The 18,183-nt window shown below is 48.5% G+C and overlaps 1 protein-coding gene across 1 annotated transcript in view; it reads right to left on the bottom strand.

The window, feature by feature from the left end:
* The window catches only part of tnr (tenascin R (restrictin, janusin)), a 390,478-nt gene that overhangs the window by 144,651 nt on the left and 227,644 nt on the right, over positions 1–18,183 (bottom strand). The window contains 1 exon segment of the mRNA XM_038795191.1: positions 5,924–6,190. Coding sequence (XP_038651119.1) covers positions 5,924–6,190 — 267 coding nt within the window.

An 18,183-nucleotide genomic window follows, 5' to 3' on the forward strand; every position in this document is an offset into this window, starting at 1 on the left:
TAATATTGACTGGAAAAGATATAGTTCGAGTACATTGGGTGGGTCGTTCTTTGTACAATGTGTGCAGGAGGGTTTTCTGACACAATATGTTGACAGGCCAACAAGAGGCGAGGCCACATTGGATTTGGTTTGGGTAATGAACCAGGCCAGGTGTTAGATCTGGAGGTAGGTGAACACTTTGGAGACAGTGACCACAATTCGGTGACCTTTACATTAGTGATGGAAAGGGATAAGTATACCCCGCAGGGCAAGAGTTATAGCTGGGGGAAGGGCAATTATGATGCCATTAGACATGACTTAGGATGTGTACGTTGGAGAAGTAGGCTGCAAGGGTTGGGCACACTGGATATGTGGAGCTTGTTCAAGGAACAGCTATTGCGTGTTCTTGATCAGTACGTACCAGTCAGACAGGGAGGAAAGGGTAGAGCGAGGGAACCGTGGTTTACCAAAGAAGTGGAATCTCTTGTTAAGAGGAAAAAGGAGGCCTATGTGAAGATGAGGCGTGAAGTTTCAGTTGGGGCGCCTGATAGTTACAGGGAAGCGAGGAAAGATCTAAAGAGAGAGCTAAGACGAGCAAGGAGGGGACATGAGAAGTCTTTGGCAGGTAGGATCAAGGAAAACCCAAAAGCTTTCTATAGGTATGTCAGGAATAAAAGAATGACTAGGGTAAGAGTAGGGCCAGTCAAGGACAGTGGTGGGAAGTTGTGTGTGGAGGCTGAGGAGATAAGCGAGATACTAAATGAATACTTTTCGTCAGTATTCACTCAGGAAAAAGATAATGTTGTGGAGGAGAATGCTGAGACCCAGGCTATTAGAATAGATGGCATTGAGGTGCGTAGGGAAGAAGTGTTGGCAATTCTGGACAAGGTGAAAGTAGATAAGTCCCCGGGGCCTGATAGGATTTATCCTAGGATTCTCTGGGAAGCCAGGGAAGAGATTGCTGAGCCTTTGGCTTTGATTTTTAGGTCATCATTAGCTACAGGAATAGTGCCAGAGGACTGGAGGATAGCAAATGTGGTCCCTTTGTTCAAGAAGGGGAGTAGAGATAACCCCGGTAACTATAGGCCGGTGAGCCTAACGTCTGTTGTGGGTAAAGTCTTGGAGAGGATTATAAAAGATACGATTTATAATCATCTAGATAGGAATAATATGATTAGGGATAGTCAGCATGGTTTTGTGAAGGGTAGGCCATGCCTCACAAACCTTATCGAGTTCTTTGAGAAGGTGACTGAAGGGCAGCACGGTGGCCTAGTGGTTAGCACAACCGCCTCATGGCGCTAAGGTCCCAGGTTCGATCCCGGCTCTGGGTCACTGTCCGTGTGAAGTTTGCACATTCTCCCAGTGTCTGCGTGGGTTTCGCCCCCACAACCCAAAAATGTGCAGAGTAGGTGGATTGGCCACGCTAAATTGCCCCTTAATTAGAAAAAATAATTGGCTAATCTAAATTTTAAAAAAAAAAGAAGAAAAAAAAAAGAGAAGGTGACTGAACAGGTAGACGAGGGTAGAGCAGTTGATGTGGTGTATATGGATTTCAGTAAAGCGTTTGATAAGGTTCCCCACGGTCGGCTATTGCAGAAAATACAGAGGCTGGGGATTGAGGGTGATTTAGAGATGTGGATCAGAAATTGGCTAGTTGAAAGAAGACAGAAAGTGGTGGTTGATGGGAAATGTTCAGAATGGAGTTCAGTTACGAGTGGCGTACCACAAGGATCTGTTCTGGGGCCGTTGCTGTTTGTCATTTTTATAAATGACCTAGAGGAGGGCGCAGAAGGATGGGTGAGTAAATTTGCAGACGACACTAAAGTCGGTGGAGTTGCAGACAGTGCGGAAGGATGTTGCAGGTTACAGAGGGACATAGATAAGCTGCAGAGCTGGGCTGAGAAGTGGCAAATGGAGTTTAATGTGGAGAAGTGTGAGGTGATTCACTTTGGAAAGAATAACAGGAATGCGGAATATTTGGCTAATGGTAAAATTCTTGGTAGTGTGGATGAGCAGAGGGATCTCGGTGTCCATGTGCATAGATCCCTGAAAGTTGCCACCCAGGTTGATAGGGTTGTGAAGAAGGCCTATGGTGTGTTGGCCTTTATTGGTAGAGGGATTGAGTTCCGGAGCCATGAGGTCATGTTGCAGTTGTACAAAACTCTAGTACGGCCGCATTTGGCGTATTGCGTACAGTCCTGGTCGCCCCATTATAGGAAGGACGTGGAAGCTTTGGAACGGGTACAGAGGAGATTTACCAGGATGTTGCCTGGTATGGAGGGAAAATCTTATGAGGAAAGGCTGATGGACTTGAGGTTGTTTTCATTAGAGAGAAGAAGGTTAAGAGTTGACTTAATAGAGGCATACAAAATGATCAGAGGGTTAGATAGGGTGGACAGCGAGAGCCTTCTCCCGCGGATGGAGGTGGCTAGCACGAGGGGACATAGCCTTAAATTGAGGGGTAATAGATATAGGACAGAGGTCAGAGGTGGGTTTTTTACGCAAAGAGTGGTGAGGCCGTGGAATGCCCTACCTGCAATAGTAGTGAACTCGCCAACATTGAGGGCATTTAAAAGTTTATTGGATAAGCATATGGATGATAAGGGCATAGTGTAGGTTAGATGGCCTTTAGTTTTTTTCCATGTCGGTGCAACATCGAGGGCCGAAGGGCCTGTACTGCGCTGTATCATTCTATGTTCTATGAGTGTCCCAGATACAGGAGAGTGAGAGAGGGATTAGAGTGTTCCAGATACAGGAGAGTGAGAGAGGGATTAGAGTGTTCCAGATACAGGAGAGTGAGAGAGGGATTAGAGTGTTCCAGATACAGGAGAGTGAGAGAGGGATTAGAGTGTTCCAGATACAGGAGAGTGAGAGAGGGATTAGAGAGTTCCTGATACAGGAGAGTGAGAGAGGGATTAGAGTGTTCCAGATACAGGAGAGTAAGAGAGGGATTAGAGTGTTCCAGATACAGGAGAGTGAGAGAGGGATTAGAGAGTTCCTGATATAGGAGAGTGAGAGAGGGATTAGAGAGTTCCAGATACAGGAGAGTGAGAGAGGGATTAGAGTGTTCCAGATACAGGTGAGTGAGAGAGGGATTAGAGTGTTCCTGATACAAGAGAGTGAGAGAGGGATTAGAGAGTTCCAGATACAGGAGAGAGAGGGATTAGAGTGTTCCAGATACAGGTGAGTGAGAGAGGGATTAGAGTGTTCCAGATACAGGAGAGTGAGAGAGGGATTAGAGTGTTCCAGATACAGGAGAGTGAGAGAGGGATTAGAGTGTTCCAGATACAGGAGAGAGAGGGATTAGAGTGTTCCTGATACAGGAGAGAGAGAGAGGGATTAGAGTGTTCCAGATACAGGAGAGTGAGAGAGGGATTAGAGTGTTCCTGATACAGGAGAGTGAGAGAGGGATTAGAGTGTTCCAGATACAGGAGAGTGAGAGAGGGATTAGAGTGTTCCAGATACAGGAGAGTGAGAGAGGCATTAGAGCGTTCCAGATACAGGAGAGTGAGAGAGGGATTAGAGTGTTCCAGATACAGGAGAGAGAGGGATTAGAGTTTTCCAGATGCAGGAGAGGGAGGGATTAGAGTGTTCCAGATACAGAAGATTGAGGGATTAGAGAGTTCCTGATACAGGAGAGTGAGAGAGGGATTAGAGTGTTCCAGATACAGGAGAGTAAGAGAGGGATTAGAGTGTTCCAGATACAGGAGAGTGAGAGAGGGATTAGAGAGTTCCTGATATAGGAGAGTGAGAGAGGGATTAGAGAGTTCCAGATACAGGAGAGTGAGAGAGGGATTAGAGTGTTCCAGATACAGGTGAGTGAGAGAGGGATTAGAGTGTTCCTGATACAGGAGAGTGAGAGAGGGATTAGAGAGTTCCAGATACAGGAGAGAGAGGGATTAGAGTGTTCCAGATACAGGTGAGTGAGAGAGGGATTAGAGTGTTCCAGATACAGGAGAGTGAGAGAGGGATTAGAGTGTTCCAGATACAGGAGAGTAAGAGAGGGATTAGAGTGTTCCAGATACAGGAGAGTGAGAGAGGGATTAGAGAGTTCCTGATATAGGAGAGTGAGAGAGGGATTAGAGAGTTCCAGATACAGGAGAGTGAGAGAGGGATTAGAGTGTTCCAGATACAGGTGAGTGAGAGAGGGATTAGAGTGTTCCTGATACAAGAGAGTGAGAGAGGGATTAGAGAGTTCCAGATACAGGAGAGAGAGGGATTAGAGTGTTCCAGATACAGGTGAGTGAGAGAGGGATTAGAGTGTTCCAGATACAGGAGAGTGAGAGAGGGATTAGAGTGTTCCAGATACAGGAGAGTGAGAGAGGGATTAGAGTGTTCCAGATACAGGAGAGAGAGGGATTAGAGTGTTCCTGATACAGGAGAGAGAGAGAGGGATTAGAGTGTTCCAGATACAGGAGAGTGAGAGAGGGATTAGAGTGTTCCTGATACAGGAGAGTGAGAGAGGGATTAGAGTGTTCCAGATACAGGAGAGTGAGAGAGGGATTAGAGTGTTCCAGATACAGGAGAGTGAGAGAGGCATTAGAGCGTTCCAGATACAGGAGAGTGAGAGAGGGATTAGAGTGTTCCAGATACAGGAGAGAGAGGGATTAGAGTTTTCCAGATGCAGGAGAGGGAGGGATTAGAGTGTTCCAGATACAGAAGATTGAGGGATTAGAGAGTTCCTGATACAGGAGAGTGAGAGAGGGATTAGAGTGTTCCAGATACAGGAGAGTAAGAGAGGGATTAGAGTGTTCCAGATACAGGAGAGTGAGAGAGGGATTAGAGAGTTCCTGATATAGGAGAGTGAGAGAGGGATTAGAGAGTTCCAGATACAGGAGAGTGAGAGAGGGATTAGAGTGTTCCAGATACAGGTGAGTGAGAGAGGGATTAGAGTGTTCCTGATACAGGAGAGTGAGAGAGGGATTAGAGAGTTCCAGATACAGGAGAGAGAGGGATTAGAGTGTTCCAGATACAGGTGAGTGAGAGAGGGATTAGAGTGTTCCAGATACAGGAGAGTGAGAGAGGGATTAGAGTGTTCCAGATACAGGAGAGTGAGAGAGGGATTAGAGTGTTCCAGATACAGGAGAGAGAGGGATTAGAGTGTTCCTGATACAGGAGAGAGAGAGAGGGATTAGAGTGTTCCAGATACAGGAGAGTGAGAGAGGGATTAGAGTGTTCCTGATACAGGAGAGTGAGAGAGGGATTAGAGTGTTCCAGATACAGGAGAGTGAGAGAGGGATTAGAGTGTTCCAGATACAGGAGAGTGAGAGAGGCATTAGAGCGTTCCAGATACAGGAGAGTGAGAGAGGGATTAGAGTGTTCCAGATACAGGAGAGAGAGGGATTAGAGTTTTCCAGATGCAGGAGAGGGAGGGATTAGAGTGTTCCAGATACAGAAGATTGAGGGATTAGAGTGTTCCAGATACAGGAGAGTGAGAGAGGCATTAGAGTGTTCCAGGTACAGGAGAGAGAGTGATTAGAGTGTTCCAGATACAGGAGAGAGAGTGATTAGAGTGTTCCAGATACAGGAGAGAGAGTGATTAGAGTGTTCCAGATACAGGAGAGGGAGGGATTAGAGTGTTCCAGATACAGGAGTTAGAGGGATTAGAGTGTTCCAGATACAGGAGAGAGAGGGATTAGAATGTTCCAGACACAGGAGAGAGAGGGATTAGAATGTTCCAGACACAGGAGAGAGAGGGATTAGAGTGTTCCTGATACAGGAGAGAGAGAGAGGGATTAGAGTGTTCCTGATACAGGAGAGTGAGAGAGGGATTAGAATGTTCCAGATACAGGAGAGAGAGGGATTAGAATGTTCCAGATACAGGAGAGAGAGGGATTAGAGTGTTCCAGATGCAGGAGAGAGAGGGATTAGAGTGTTCCAGATGCAGGAGAGGGAGGGATTAGAGTGTTCCAGATACAGGTGAGTGAGAGATGGATTATCCTACCTGTGACGAACGTTCCCAGCACTGGTTCCGTAGTGAATGTCCCCTGTATTGCCACTAGTGTAACAATATATTCTTCACCAGGTTTTAGGTTGGACAGAATAGTGTCTGTCTCAGTTCCGGCCACTGTCACATGCATTGTCCCCCCATTGTTTCGGGGAGTGTAATGTAGGATAAAGATGTCAGCTGCAGGTGTTGGCCGTTGCCAGGACACATTGACGCTGCTCGCATTAATATCAGAGAATATCAACTCCTCGATTGAGTATGGACCTATTATCAAAAAAAGATCAGGAGTTCAGGATTAACATCGCATTGAACCCCCAACCACCATCCCAGTGCCAGCACCTCACTGACCTCTAACCCCCTACCCCTGAGTCATCAGCTCACCTGACCAGCTCACTTGACCTCTAACGTTCATCCCTGGGTCTGCCCCTCACTGACATCCAACCTCTAGTGCTCAAGTCTGAGTTAGCACCTCACTGACCTTTAACCTGCTGTCCTTGATAAGCACCTCACTGACCTCTTACCCTGGTCTGCACCTCACTGACCTTTAACCTCCTACCCTAGGTCACTTCCTGACTGACCTCACATGCACTCAGTCCAATGTGTTCCTGCTGCTCCTCCAGCAACCTGAACACAAACTCAGCTGACACTTCAGGGGCCGTACTGAGCGAGAGCTACAGTCAGGGATTTTGCCCCTTGGCTGAAACTGAGACTATGTCTGACATGCCAGGCGGATATGAAAGATTCCCTTTCAAAGAGGTTTTTTCCGATGTCTTGGCCTCATCCCGCTCCGACAAACAGATGGTGTGGGATTGACCAGATTGTTAGTGGGACTTTGCTGTGCCAGCATCGCTGCCAGGTCACCTACCTGACAGCAGTGAGTACACAACTAAAACACAACTAGGGCGCGATTCTCCCCGAAATGGAGAGAAACAGCCGATGCCAGAGTGAAACCCGGAGTGTTTCACTCCGGCGTCGGAGGCCACTCCTCGCCCCCTATTCACCCGGCAAGGAGTGGCGGCACGTGAATCCCGAACGCCCGGCCTTGACGCTTGCTTCAAAGCGGCGCGCAGGGAATGACGCGGCCGGCGGCGCCGAAGTGACGTCTGCCGCGCATGCGCGGTTGTCTTCTTCCCCTCCGCTGCCCTGCAAGACATGGCGGCTTGATCTTGCGGGGCGGCGGAGGGAAAAGAGTGCGTCGTTTACAGATGCCGGCCTGACGATTGGTGGGCACCGATCGCGAGCCAGACATCTGATGAGCACGCCCGTGGTGCTCGATCCTCCCTCCGCCCCCCACTGGCCGCACACTTACCGGTCACGCGATGTTCACGCTGGCAGCGACCAGGAGTGGTTGACGCCAGCGTGAACCGGTCGGGTTCGTCAGGCCGCTCGGCCCATCCGTGCCGGAGAATCGCCGGTCGCCGTGAGAAACGGCGAGCGGCGATTCTCTGAGCGGCGTGTCACAAAACGCGACACGCCATTTTGGGGGGGGGGATGGGAGAATCGCGGGGGGTGCCAGGGCAGCGTGTCATGATTCGCCCGGCCCTCCCGCAATTCTCCAACCCGGCGTGGGGAGCGGTGAATCGCGCCCGTTTTCTTTCCTGGAACATTGAGATACAAGTAATACCAGCCTCACCAGCAGCTCACACATCTCAAAGTATTATGCTGGAAAGTATAAAACAAACCTCAACTACAAGGCAGGACATTACAGCATCTCCACGGAAGAATGAAGAAAATCAGAATGGTAAGAAGTCAGGTTCAGTCCCGTACAGCTCACTGTTAGTAGGTGTTTCACTTGCCATTGATACTGATAGCTTGGGATGGCTAACGGCCATGGACACAATGATTAAGGGGCATGCTGCTTTGAGTCAGTGCTCAGTACCCCCTGCCATGTTCAACACCATTTGAACAAAGCACTGAGGGTGGTTAGAGCACAGAATATACCCTGGATGGCAGACATAAATTTCCCTCACCTGTGGTGGAGGCCAGCTCATGTGTTGTTATGATGCCCACCCGATATAGAGACTTGAGGCAGTCAGCATCAGGGTCCGTTGGGCTGTCGAGATCGGAATCTGGCATGCCTTGTTGTATTGAACGGACACTTCTGCGCCGCAGCTGGGATCGCTGTGTGCTGAGCGGTGGAGCAGATCTGCAAAGGGTTACGTAGTGGCCAAGCTTGCCACACTGGAGACATCGGCGTCCTTTTGCCGGATATTGCCGCTTTAAGTGGGCGGAGCCACAATTCGGATACGTCATGACGCTGAAGTCAGCGCGTTCCGTGCGCCATCGCGCATGCTCAGTGTGGTCAGTTGACGTACGCACCTGCGCAGTCGGGTTGTCGGTCTCGTCGTCCACTTAGTCGTGGCGTGCATGCGCAGCGATCCGGGAAAAGCGCTCAAAATGGACACTCCTCGATGCTCAGGCCCTGCATCTGTGCGATGGCCTGCACCCGTTCCGCCTCGTGGGAGGCTAGCTCTGCAGTTTCTGCTGCCCTGATGTGGGAGTACCGGTTGTTAGCATGCTCATGGACAACGCACGTCTCAATAGCGACAGAGAGGGTCAACTGTTTGATTTCAAAAATGAAAATCGCTTATTGTCACGAGTAGGCTTCAATTAAGTTACTGTGAAAAGCCCCTAGTCGCCACATTCCGCCGCCTGTTCGGGGAGGCTGGTTCGGGAATCGAACCGTGCTGCGGGCCTGGTTGGTCTGCTTTAAAAGCCAGCTATTTAGCTCAGTGATCTGATCCCGGATCATGGAATCAGTCGTTGAGTCATAGTTGCATGACTGCGCTAGGATGCGGAGATGGGTCAAGAAGGAGTGAAAAGGTTCATCCTTACCCTGAAGCCTCTGCTGGAAGATGTACCGTTCAAAGCTCTCATTCCCCTCAATGTCGCAGTGGCTGTCGAACTTCAGCAGGACTGTTTTGAATTTTGTTTTGTCTTCGCCGTCGGCGAACGTAAGGGAGTTGTAGATATGGATGGCGTGAGTGGAGAGAAATAGCACGATCTTCCTGGCACCCGATGCTGCATCGAGGTCGGAGGCCTCGATGTACAAGAGGAGCTTTTGCTTGAAGATTTTCCAGTTGGCGCCGTGGTTGCCGGAGATGCAGAGTTGCGGAGGAGGCTGGATATTTTCCATTTTGCTGGATGGCTGCTTGCTGGTCAATGCTGATTCACACGAGGTAGGTCCATTAAGATCAGTATAGTTCTGGTACCATGATGTGTTAGGCAGGTTGGTTCGATGTGGACTGCACTCGATGCAGGGAAGCTAGAAACAGACGTCTAACACTGGAGAAGATCCAACACTGTTTTATTCAACTATTGAACTGCTATACATATTCAGCTGTGGGTCGACACGATACTGATCTGACTGGTGACCTTGTAGTAGCCTGACCACACTTACTAGCTACCGCATGGTGTTTGCACTTGCTAGCTCGTGGACTCTGACTGTCTCAGTAGCTGGGTCCAGAGAGCGGGAAACATAGTGCCCTCTGGCTTTATAGTGGTAGTGTCCTGTCTGGTGATTGGCTGTACTGTGTTGTATGCTTACTGGTCATCCTATGTGTCAATCACTGCCTGTCTGCACCTCATTAGATACATGAGTGGATATTATGACAGGCTCATGAAGAAAGTAAGGAGGTGTGGGATAGAGGGAAATTTGGCCAATTGGATAAGTAACTGGCTATCACATAGAAGACAGAGGGTGGTGGTGGATGGAAAATTTTCAGACTGGAGACCAGTTACGAACGGTGTACCACAGGGATCAGTGCTGGGTCCTCTGCTATTTGTGATTTTTATCAATGACTTGGAGGAGGGGGCTGAAGGGTGGGTCAGTAAATTTGCTGATGACACCAAGATTGGTGAAGTAGTGGATGAGGTGGAGGGATGTTGTAGGCTGCAAAGAGACATTGATAGGATGCAGAGCTGGGCCGAAAAATGGCTGATGGAGTTTAACCCTGATAAGTGCGAGGTGATTCGTTTTGGTAGAAAAAATTTGAATGCGGATGACAGGGTCAACGGCAGGGTTCTGAGGAATGTGGACGAACAGAGAGATCTTGGGGTTAATGTCCACAGATCTCTGAAGGTTGCCACTCAAATGGATAGAACCGTGAAGAAGGCTTATAGTGTGTTCGCGTTTATTAACAGGGGGCTCGAGTTTAAGAGCCGCGGGGTTATGCTGCAACTGTACATGACCCTGGTGAGCCCACATTTGGAGTATTGTGTGCAGTTCTGGTCACCTCACTCTAGGAAGGATGTGGAAGCATTGGAAAGGGTGCATAGGAGATTTACCAGGATGCTGCCTGGTTTGCAGGACAGGTCTTATGAGGAATGGTGGAGGGAGCTAGGGCTTTTTCTTTGGAGCGGAGGAGGATGAGAGGCAACTTAATAGAGGTTTATAAGATGATGAGGGGGATAGATAGAGTGGACGATAAGGGACTATTTCCTCGGGTGGATGTAGCTGTTACAAGGGGGCATAACTGTAAGGTTCAGGGTGGGAGATATCGGAAGGATGTCAGAGGTAGGTTACTCAGAGAGTGGTTAGGGTGTGGAATGGACTGCCTGCTGTGATAGTGGAGTTGAACACTTTAGGAACTTTCAAGCGGTTATTGGATAGGCACATGGAGCACACCAGAATGACAGGGAGTGGGATAGCTTGATCTTGGTTTCGGACAATGCTCGGCACAACATCGAGGGCTGAAGGGCCTGTTCTGTGCTGTACTGTTCTATGCTCTATGTTCAAAGTGCTGAGGGAGCAGAACCACTGACTGAGCTGGCTGAGTCTTGAAGGATATATTGGTTGAACTGGATCCACGGCAGATGGTCAAGGAACCCACATGTAGTAAAAACTGACTTGGCCTCATCCTCACCAATCGATCGAACATCTGTCCATGACAGTCATTGTGGAGATTAAGGCCGATTTGGGAATGGTTTTAAGTGGCACGATCACCGTGCTAAATGGGATAGTCCCAGATCAGAAAAGAAATACTGTGGATGCTGCAAATCTAAAGTCAAAAGTTGGAAAATGCTAAAAATATTCAGCAGGTTTGGGAGCACCTGCTGAGAGGTCATTTCCCCAAAAGGTTAACTTTATTTCACTTTCAGTCACGCGATCAAACCTTCTCGGGTTTTTCAGCATTTTCTATTTTTAATGAGATTCAGTTCAAAACTGGTGCTGTGGGCCACCAGCAGAATTATACTCAGCCAAAGCCTGTGACCTCATGGCCTGGCATATCCCCACTATGCCACTGCCCCCAGCCAGGGGATCAACCCTGGTTCAATTAAGACTGCAGGAGGGTATACATAGAAACATACACAGAAATAGGAGCAGGAAGAGGCCATTCAGCCCTTCAAGCCTGCTCCGCCATTCATTATGACCATGGCTGATCATTAAATTCAATACCCTGATCCTGCCTCACCCTCATTTTCCTTGATCCCTTTAGCTCCATGATCTATATCTAATTCCTTATTGAAATCACACATGGTTTGGGCCTCAACTACTTTCTGTGGTAGTGAATCCAGATTCACCACTCACTGGGTGAAGACATTTCTCCTCACCTCACCTCAGTCCTTTTATACATATACAAGGAGCAAGAGGGTAGCTAGGAAAAGAGTAGACCCACTCAAGGACAAAGGGGGGAAGTTATACATGGAGTCAGAGAACTTGGGTGAGATCCTCAATGAGTACTTTGCATCGGTGTTCATAGAATTTACAGTGCAGAAGGAGGTCATTTGGCCCATCAGGTCTGCACCGGTCCTCAGGAAAGAGCACCTCACTTAAGCCCATGCCTCCACCCTATCCCTGTAACTCTGCAACCCCACCTAACCTTTTTGGGGCAATTTATCGTCGCCAATCTGCACTTCTTTGGACTGAGAGAGGAAACCGGAGCACCCGGAGGAAACCCACGCACACGGGGAGAATGTGCAAACTCCGCACAGACAGTGACCCAAGGCGGGAATCGAACCTGGGAGCCTGGAGCTGTGAAGCCACAAGTGCTAACCACTGTGCTACTGTGAAGAGAGACATGACAGATGTTGAGATGTTGAGATTATGGATGGGTCTGTGAATACTCGGGCACAGGGCCGGCCCAAGGTACCGGCAACTCGGGCAGTCGCCCGGGGCGCCATGTGTAAGGGGGCGCCAGAGACTCGGGTCCCGCGCATGCGCAGTTGGGCCGGTGCCAACCAGCGCATGCGCGGTGGCCGCCCTCCCCAGGGCGGCCCACTCCGCCCCCCCCCTCCGTCCGCCCCCCCCCTCCACCTCCGCCCCCCCCCTCCACCTCCGCCCCCCCTCCGGCTCCGCCCCCCCCTCCGGCTCCGGCCCCCCCCCACCCCCGCCCCGCCGCCTTGGCCCCGCCCCTGCCCCCCCGCGCCCACCTCGGCCCCGCCCCCCGCCTCGCCCCCCCCTTCAGCCTTGGCCCCGAAGTTCAGCTTGCCCGGGGCGCCAGCAACCCTAGGGCCGGCGCTGCTCGGGCATGTCAGTATATCAAAGGAGGAAGTGCTGGCTATCTTAAAATGCATTGAGGTAGACAAATCCTCGGGCTTGGATGGGATATATCCCAGGTTACTATGGGAGGTAAGAGAGGAAATAGCTGGGGCCTTAACAGACATCTTTGCATCATCTTTGACCACAGGTAAGGTTCCAGAGGACTGGAGAATAGCCAATGTTGGCTCTTTGTTTAAGAGGGGAAGCAGGGATAATCCAGGTAATTATAGGTTTGGAGCATGACGCAAGTAGTATAGAAGCTGTTGGAGAAGATATGAGTGTCAGGATTTATTCACATTTGGAAGCAAATGCACTTGTTAGTGATAGGCAACATGGTTTTGTACGGGAAAGGTCAAGTTTTTGAGGTGATGACAAAATTAATTAATGAGGGAAAGGCTGTGGATGTCGTCGACATGGAGTTTTGTAATGCATTTGACAAGGTCCCCCAATGGCAGACTGGTACAAAAGGTAAAGTTTCATGGGATTCGGAATGTGCTAGTTAGATGGATAAAGAACTGACTTGGCAACAGGAGACAGAGAGTAACGGTGAAAGGGAGTTTTTCAGAATGGAGATCTGTAATTAGTGGGGATCAGTGCTCAGCCCACTGTTGTTTGTAATTTACATAAATGCAGGAAGTCGGAGGGAAGTAAAACAGGGCCAGAAACAAAAGGAAGTAAGGGGGAAAGTGTAAGGCAGAGAAGCCATAGTCAAAAATCAAAAAGGGCGACAGTACAGGGTACAGTGACTGAGGGGAGCTCAGTGAATAGGCCCAGTAATACTAAAAGGAATAAAACGGGAAGTAAAACATAAATGGAAAGCGACGCGGCAGGTTGTTACAGGAAGATATGGGTTCAATGATAAGGAAAATTAGGAGAAAAGTTCAAAGGAAAAATAACTTAGGAGAGGTTACTGATTGAGGTGTTAAGATTTTAAATGGAGGTATTAAAGCCAACATAAGTGTACTTTACCTGAATGCGCATAGTATTCGGAATAAGGTAAATGAGATGATGGCGCAAATCATCATGAATGACTATGATTTAGTGGCCATTACTGAAACATGGTTAAAGGATGGTCACGACTGGGAGTTAAATATCCAAGGGTATCAAACTATTCGGAAGGACAGAGTGGATGGTAAGGGAGTTGGAGTAGCTCTGTTATTTAAGGATGACAACCGGGCAATAGTAAGGGATGACATCGGTGCTATGGAAGATCCATTTGGATGGATAGCAGGAATAATAAGACAAAAAAGTCACTGATAGGAGTAGTCTATAAGCCACCAAATAGTAACATTCTGGTGAGATGGGCAATAAACAAAGAAATAACTGATGCATGTAGAAATGGTACAGCAGTTATCATGGGGGATTTTAATCTACATGTCGATTGGTTTAACCAGGTCGGTCAAGGCAGCCTTGAGGAGGAGTTTATAGAATGTATCTGCGATAGTTTCCGAGAACAGTATGTAATGGAACTACGAGGGAACAAGCGATCCTAGATCTGGTCCTGTGTAATGAGACAGGATTGATTAATGATCTCATAGTTAGGGATCCTCTCGGAAGGAGTGATCACAATATGGTGGAAATTAAAATACAGATGGAGAGTGAGAAGGTAAAATCAAACACTAGTGTTCTGTGCTTAAACAAAGGAAATTACAATGGGATGAGAGAAGAGCTAGCTAAGGTAGACTGGGAGCTAAGACTTTATGGTGGAACAGTTGAGGAACAGTGGAGAACCTTCCAAGCGATTTTTCACAGTGCTCAGCAAAGGTTTATGCCAACAAAAAGGAAGGATGGTAGAAAGAGGGAAAATCGATCGTGGATATCTAAGGAAATAAGGGATAGTATCAAATTGAAGGAAAAAGCATACAAAGTGGCAAGGATTAGTGGGAGACTGGAGGATTGGGCAATCTTTAGGGGGCAACAGAAAGCTACTAAAAAAGCTATAAAGAAGAGTAAAATAGATTATGAGAGTAAACTTGCTCAGAATATAAAAACAGATAGTAAAAGTTTCTACAAATATATAGAACAAAAAAGAGTGGCTAAGGTAAATATTAGTCCTTTAGAGGATGAGAAGGGAGATTTAATAATGGGAGATGAGGCAATGGCTGAGGAACAGAACAGGTTTTTTGGGTCGGTCTTCACAGTGGAAGACACAAATAACATGCCAGTGACTGATGGAAATGAGGGTGTGACAGGTGAGGACCTTGAGAGGATTGTTATCACTAAGGAGGGAGTGATGGGCAAGCTCATGGGCTAAAGGTAGACAGGTCTCCTGGCCCTGATGGAATGCATCCCAGGGTACTAAAATAAATGGCTAGGGAAATTGCAAATGCACTCCTGATAATTTACCAAAATTCACTAGACTCTGGGGTGGTCCCAGTGGATTGGAAATTAGCAAACGTGACACCACTGTTTAAAAAAGGTGGTAGGCAGAAAGCGGGAAATTAGAGGCCAGTGAGCTTAACTTCGGTAGTAGGGAAGATGCTGGAATCTATCACCAAGGAAGAAATAGCGAGGCATCTGGATAGAAATTGTCCCATTGGGCAGACACAGCATGGGTTCATAAAGGGAAGGTCATGCCTAACTAATTTAGTGACATTTTTGAGGACATTACCAGTGCGGTAGATAACGGGGAGCCAATAGAACATAGAACATAGAACGATACAGCGCAGTTCAGGCCCTTCGGCCCACGATGTTGCACCGACATGGGAAGTCAAAAACTAAAGGCCATCTAACCTACACTATGCCATTATCATCCATATGCTTATCCAATAAACTTTTAAATGCCCTCAATGTTGGCGAGTTCACTACTGTTGCAGGTAGGGCATTCCACGGCCTCACCACTCTTTGCGTAAAAAACCTACCTCTGACCTCTGTCCTATATCTATTACCCCTCAATTTAAGGCTATGTCCCCTCGTGCTAGCCACCTCCATCCGCGGGATGTGGATGTGGTATATCTGGATTTCCAGAAAGCTTTTGACAAGGTGCCCCACAAAAGGTTGCTGCATCAGATAAAGATGCATGGCATTAAGGGTAAAGTAGTAGCATGGATAGAGGATTGGTTAATTAATAGAAAGCAAAGAGTGGGGATTAATGGGTGTTTCTCTGGTTGGCAATCAGTAGCTAGTGGTGTCCCTCAGGGATCCGTGTTGGGCCCACAATTGTTCATAATTTACATAGATGATTTGGAGTTGGGGACCAAGGGCAATGTGTCCAAGTTTGCAGACGACACTAAGATGAGTGTTAAAGCAAAAAGTGCAGAGGATACTGGAAGACTGTAGAGGGATTTGGATAGGTTAAATGAATAGGCTAGGGTCTGGCAGATGGAATACAATGTTGACAAATGTGAGGTTATCCATTTTGGTAGGAATAACAACAAAAGGGATTATTATTTAAATGATAAAATATTAAAACATGCTGCTGTGCAGAGAGACCTGGGTGTGCTAGTGCATGAGTCGCAGAAAGTTGGTTCACAGGTGCAACAGGTGATTAAGAAGGCAAATGGGATTTTGTCCTTCATTGCTAGAGGGATGGAGTTTAAGACTAGGGAGGTTATGCTGCAACTGTGTAAGGTGTTAGTGAGGCCACACCTGAAGTATTGTGTTCAGTTTTGGTCTCCTTACCTGAGAAAGAACGTATTGGCGCTGGAGGGTGTGCAGAGGAGATTCACTAGGTTAATCCCAGAGCTGAAGGGGTTGGATTATGAGGAGAGGTTGAATAGACTGGGACTGTACTCGTTGGAATTTAGAAGGATGAGAGGGGATCTTATAGAAACATATAAAATTATGAAGGGAATAGATAGGATAGATGTGGGCAGGTTGTTTCCACTGGCGGGTGAAAGCAGAACGAGGGGGCATAGCCTCAAAATAAGGGGAAGTAGATTTAGGACTGAGTTTAGGAGGAACTTCTTCACCGAAAGGGTTGTGAATCTATGGAATTATCTGCCCAGTGAAGCAGCTGAGGCTCCTTCATTACATGTTTTCAAGATAAAGATAGAAAGTTTTTTGAAGAATAAACAAAGAAAGGATTATGGTGTTCGGCCGGGAAAGTGGACCTCCCCTTTTTGGTTGTTAGTAACATAGTGCCTATGTCCCACGATATTTTTTGGCAGAAGGCCAAGAGGTTCGTGTCCAGCCTCCACGTTGGGCGCTGGGAACGACCTGTCTCCAACCTCACATCCATGTAGTGTGGAGCGTGTTCAGTGATAATGATCACAGAGTATTCCCTTCCCGTGATGCCTGGAAGCATTAATTTCCCCACTGCAAAGAAGTCGGTACGGGTGTATACCTTGTGTCCTTGTGAGAAGTATGAAAATTCCTTCTCTCCCGGGGGCAGGAACCTCCATGGGTCCACTGCCTCCATCTGCTCAATAAATGCTCCTAGTTCCCTAGCCATGCCAGTCTTTCTCCCTGCTCTGGGGTTTGATCGGTCAGTTAGTGGGTCCTGCACACAGTTAAATGCCCCCCCACATAATCATTCGGTGTAAATCAATGTTGAGGGTTTCTGCCATGATCTTCCTTATGAATTCTGTGTCGTCCCAGTTGGGAGCGTACACATTTACCAGTACGACCGGTGCCCGTTCCCGGACATGGCTGACCATGATGTACCATCCCCCTGGGTCCGTAACTGTCTTGGTTTCTGTAAACCTCTTCCTCTTGTTGATTAATATTGATACTCCCCTAGCCCTCGTCCCGTAGCATGAGTGGTATGTCTGTCCCACTCAGCCCTTTCTTACCAGCAGTCGGTCCTTCCACCTCAGGTGTGTCTCTGTTAGGTAGATTATGTCTGCTTTTAAGCTTCTTAGGTGGGTGAAGACTCGAGATCTTTTCACTGGGCCGTTGAGTCCTCTTACATTCCAGGTGACAATCCGAGTGGGGAGTTTCTGGCCTCGCCCGGTCCTGCGGGGTCACTCATACTTACCTGGTGGACGCGACCCTGCACTCCGGGGTTTCCCTTGTTAGGGGGCCGTCCAAAATTGCCGCGGCTGCTGCCCTCACCATGAGGTCGGGCCCCAGCGCTCTGGAGTTTCCCTTTGTCCAAGGGGCACCCAACAAGGCTGCCAACTATGTGTACGCCACATGGATACGCCGTTGCACTCCGGGGTCTCCCGTCGCCCTGATGCCTTACTGAGTGGCTGTTCGTGGCGCCATCTTGGTTCCTCACCCTGCTCCATGCCCACCGAGGCCTGTGTCCATTCTGTTTCTCTCCCTCAACCTTCTCTTTGCTTCTTTTTTGTTCTGCACTCCTCCCCCAACCCCTCCCCGGTGTTCTTCCCCTACTTCTGCCCCGCTCCCCCTGTCTTTGTGCCAGGTGCTCCCTCTGTCCTGAGAGGCGCGTCGCAACCCTCCTTCCTTTCTGCCCTCCCGTGTTGGCCCTCTTCGCTAGAACAGTGGTTCCCCTCCCAGTACTTGCCCGGCTCTGGCCCTGCTTTACCCTCCTCCTTCCACCCCCTATCTCGGCCTCCTGCATGCTTTCCTCACACTCGCTCCCCTTGTTCTGCTCCCACTCATCACGTTGAGAGAAGAGACGAGCCTGTGGTAGTCACCACTGATGTATATACTGTATATAGAGGATGTCGATGTAGGTGCTTTATGGTAAGGCCCCTGTACTATAGGTACGGGGGTAGTTCCCTGCCTGCTGGCTCTGCCCAGTAGGCGGAGTATAAATATGTGTGCTCCCCGTACAGCAGCCGTTTCGCCAGCTGCTGTAGGAGGCCACACATCTCAGTGTAATAAAGCCTCAATTGCATTCAACTCTCATCTTTGTGTAATTGATCGT

The sequence above is a fragment of the Scyliorhinus canicula genome, chromosome 4, assembly GCF_902713615.1.
Source record: "Scyliorhinus canicula chromosome 4, sScyCan1.1, whole genome shotgun sequence".
Lineage (NCBI taxonomy): Eukaryota > Metazoa > Chordata > Chondrichthyes > Carcharhiniformes > Scyliorhinidae > Scyliorhinus > Scyliorhinus canicula.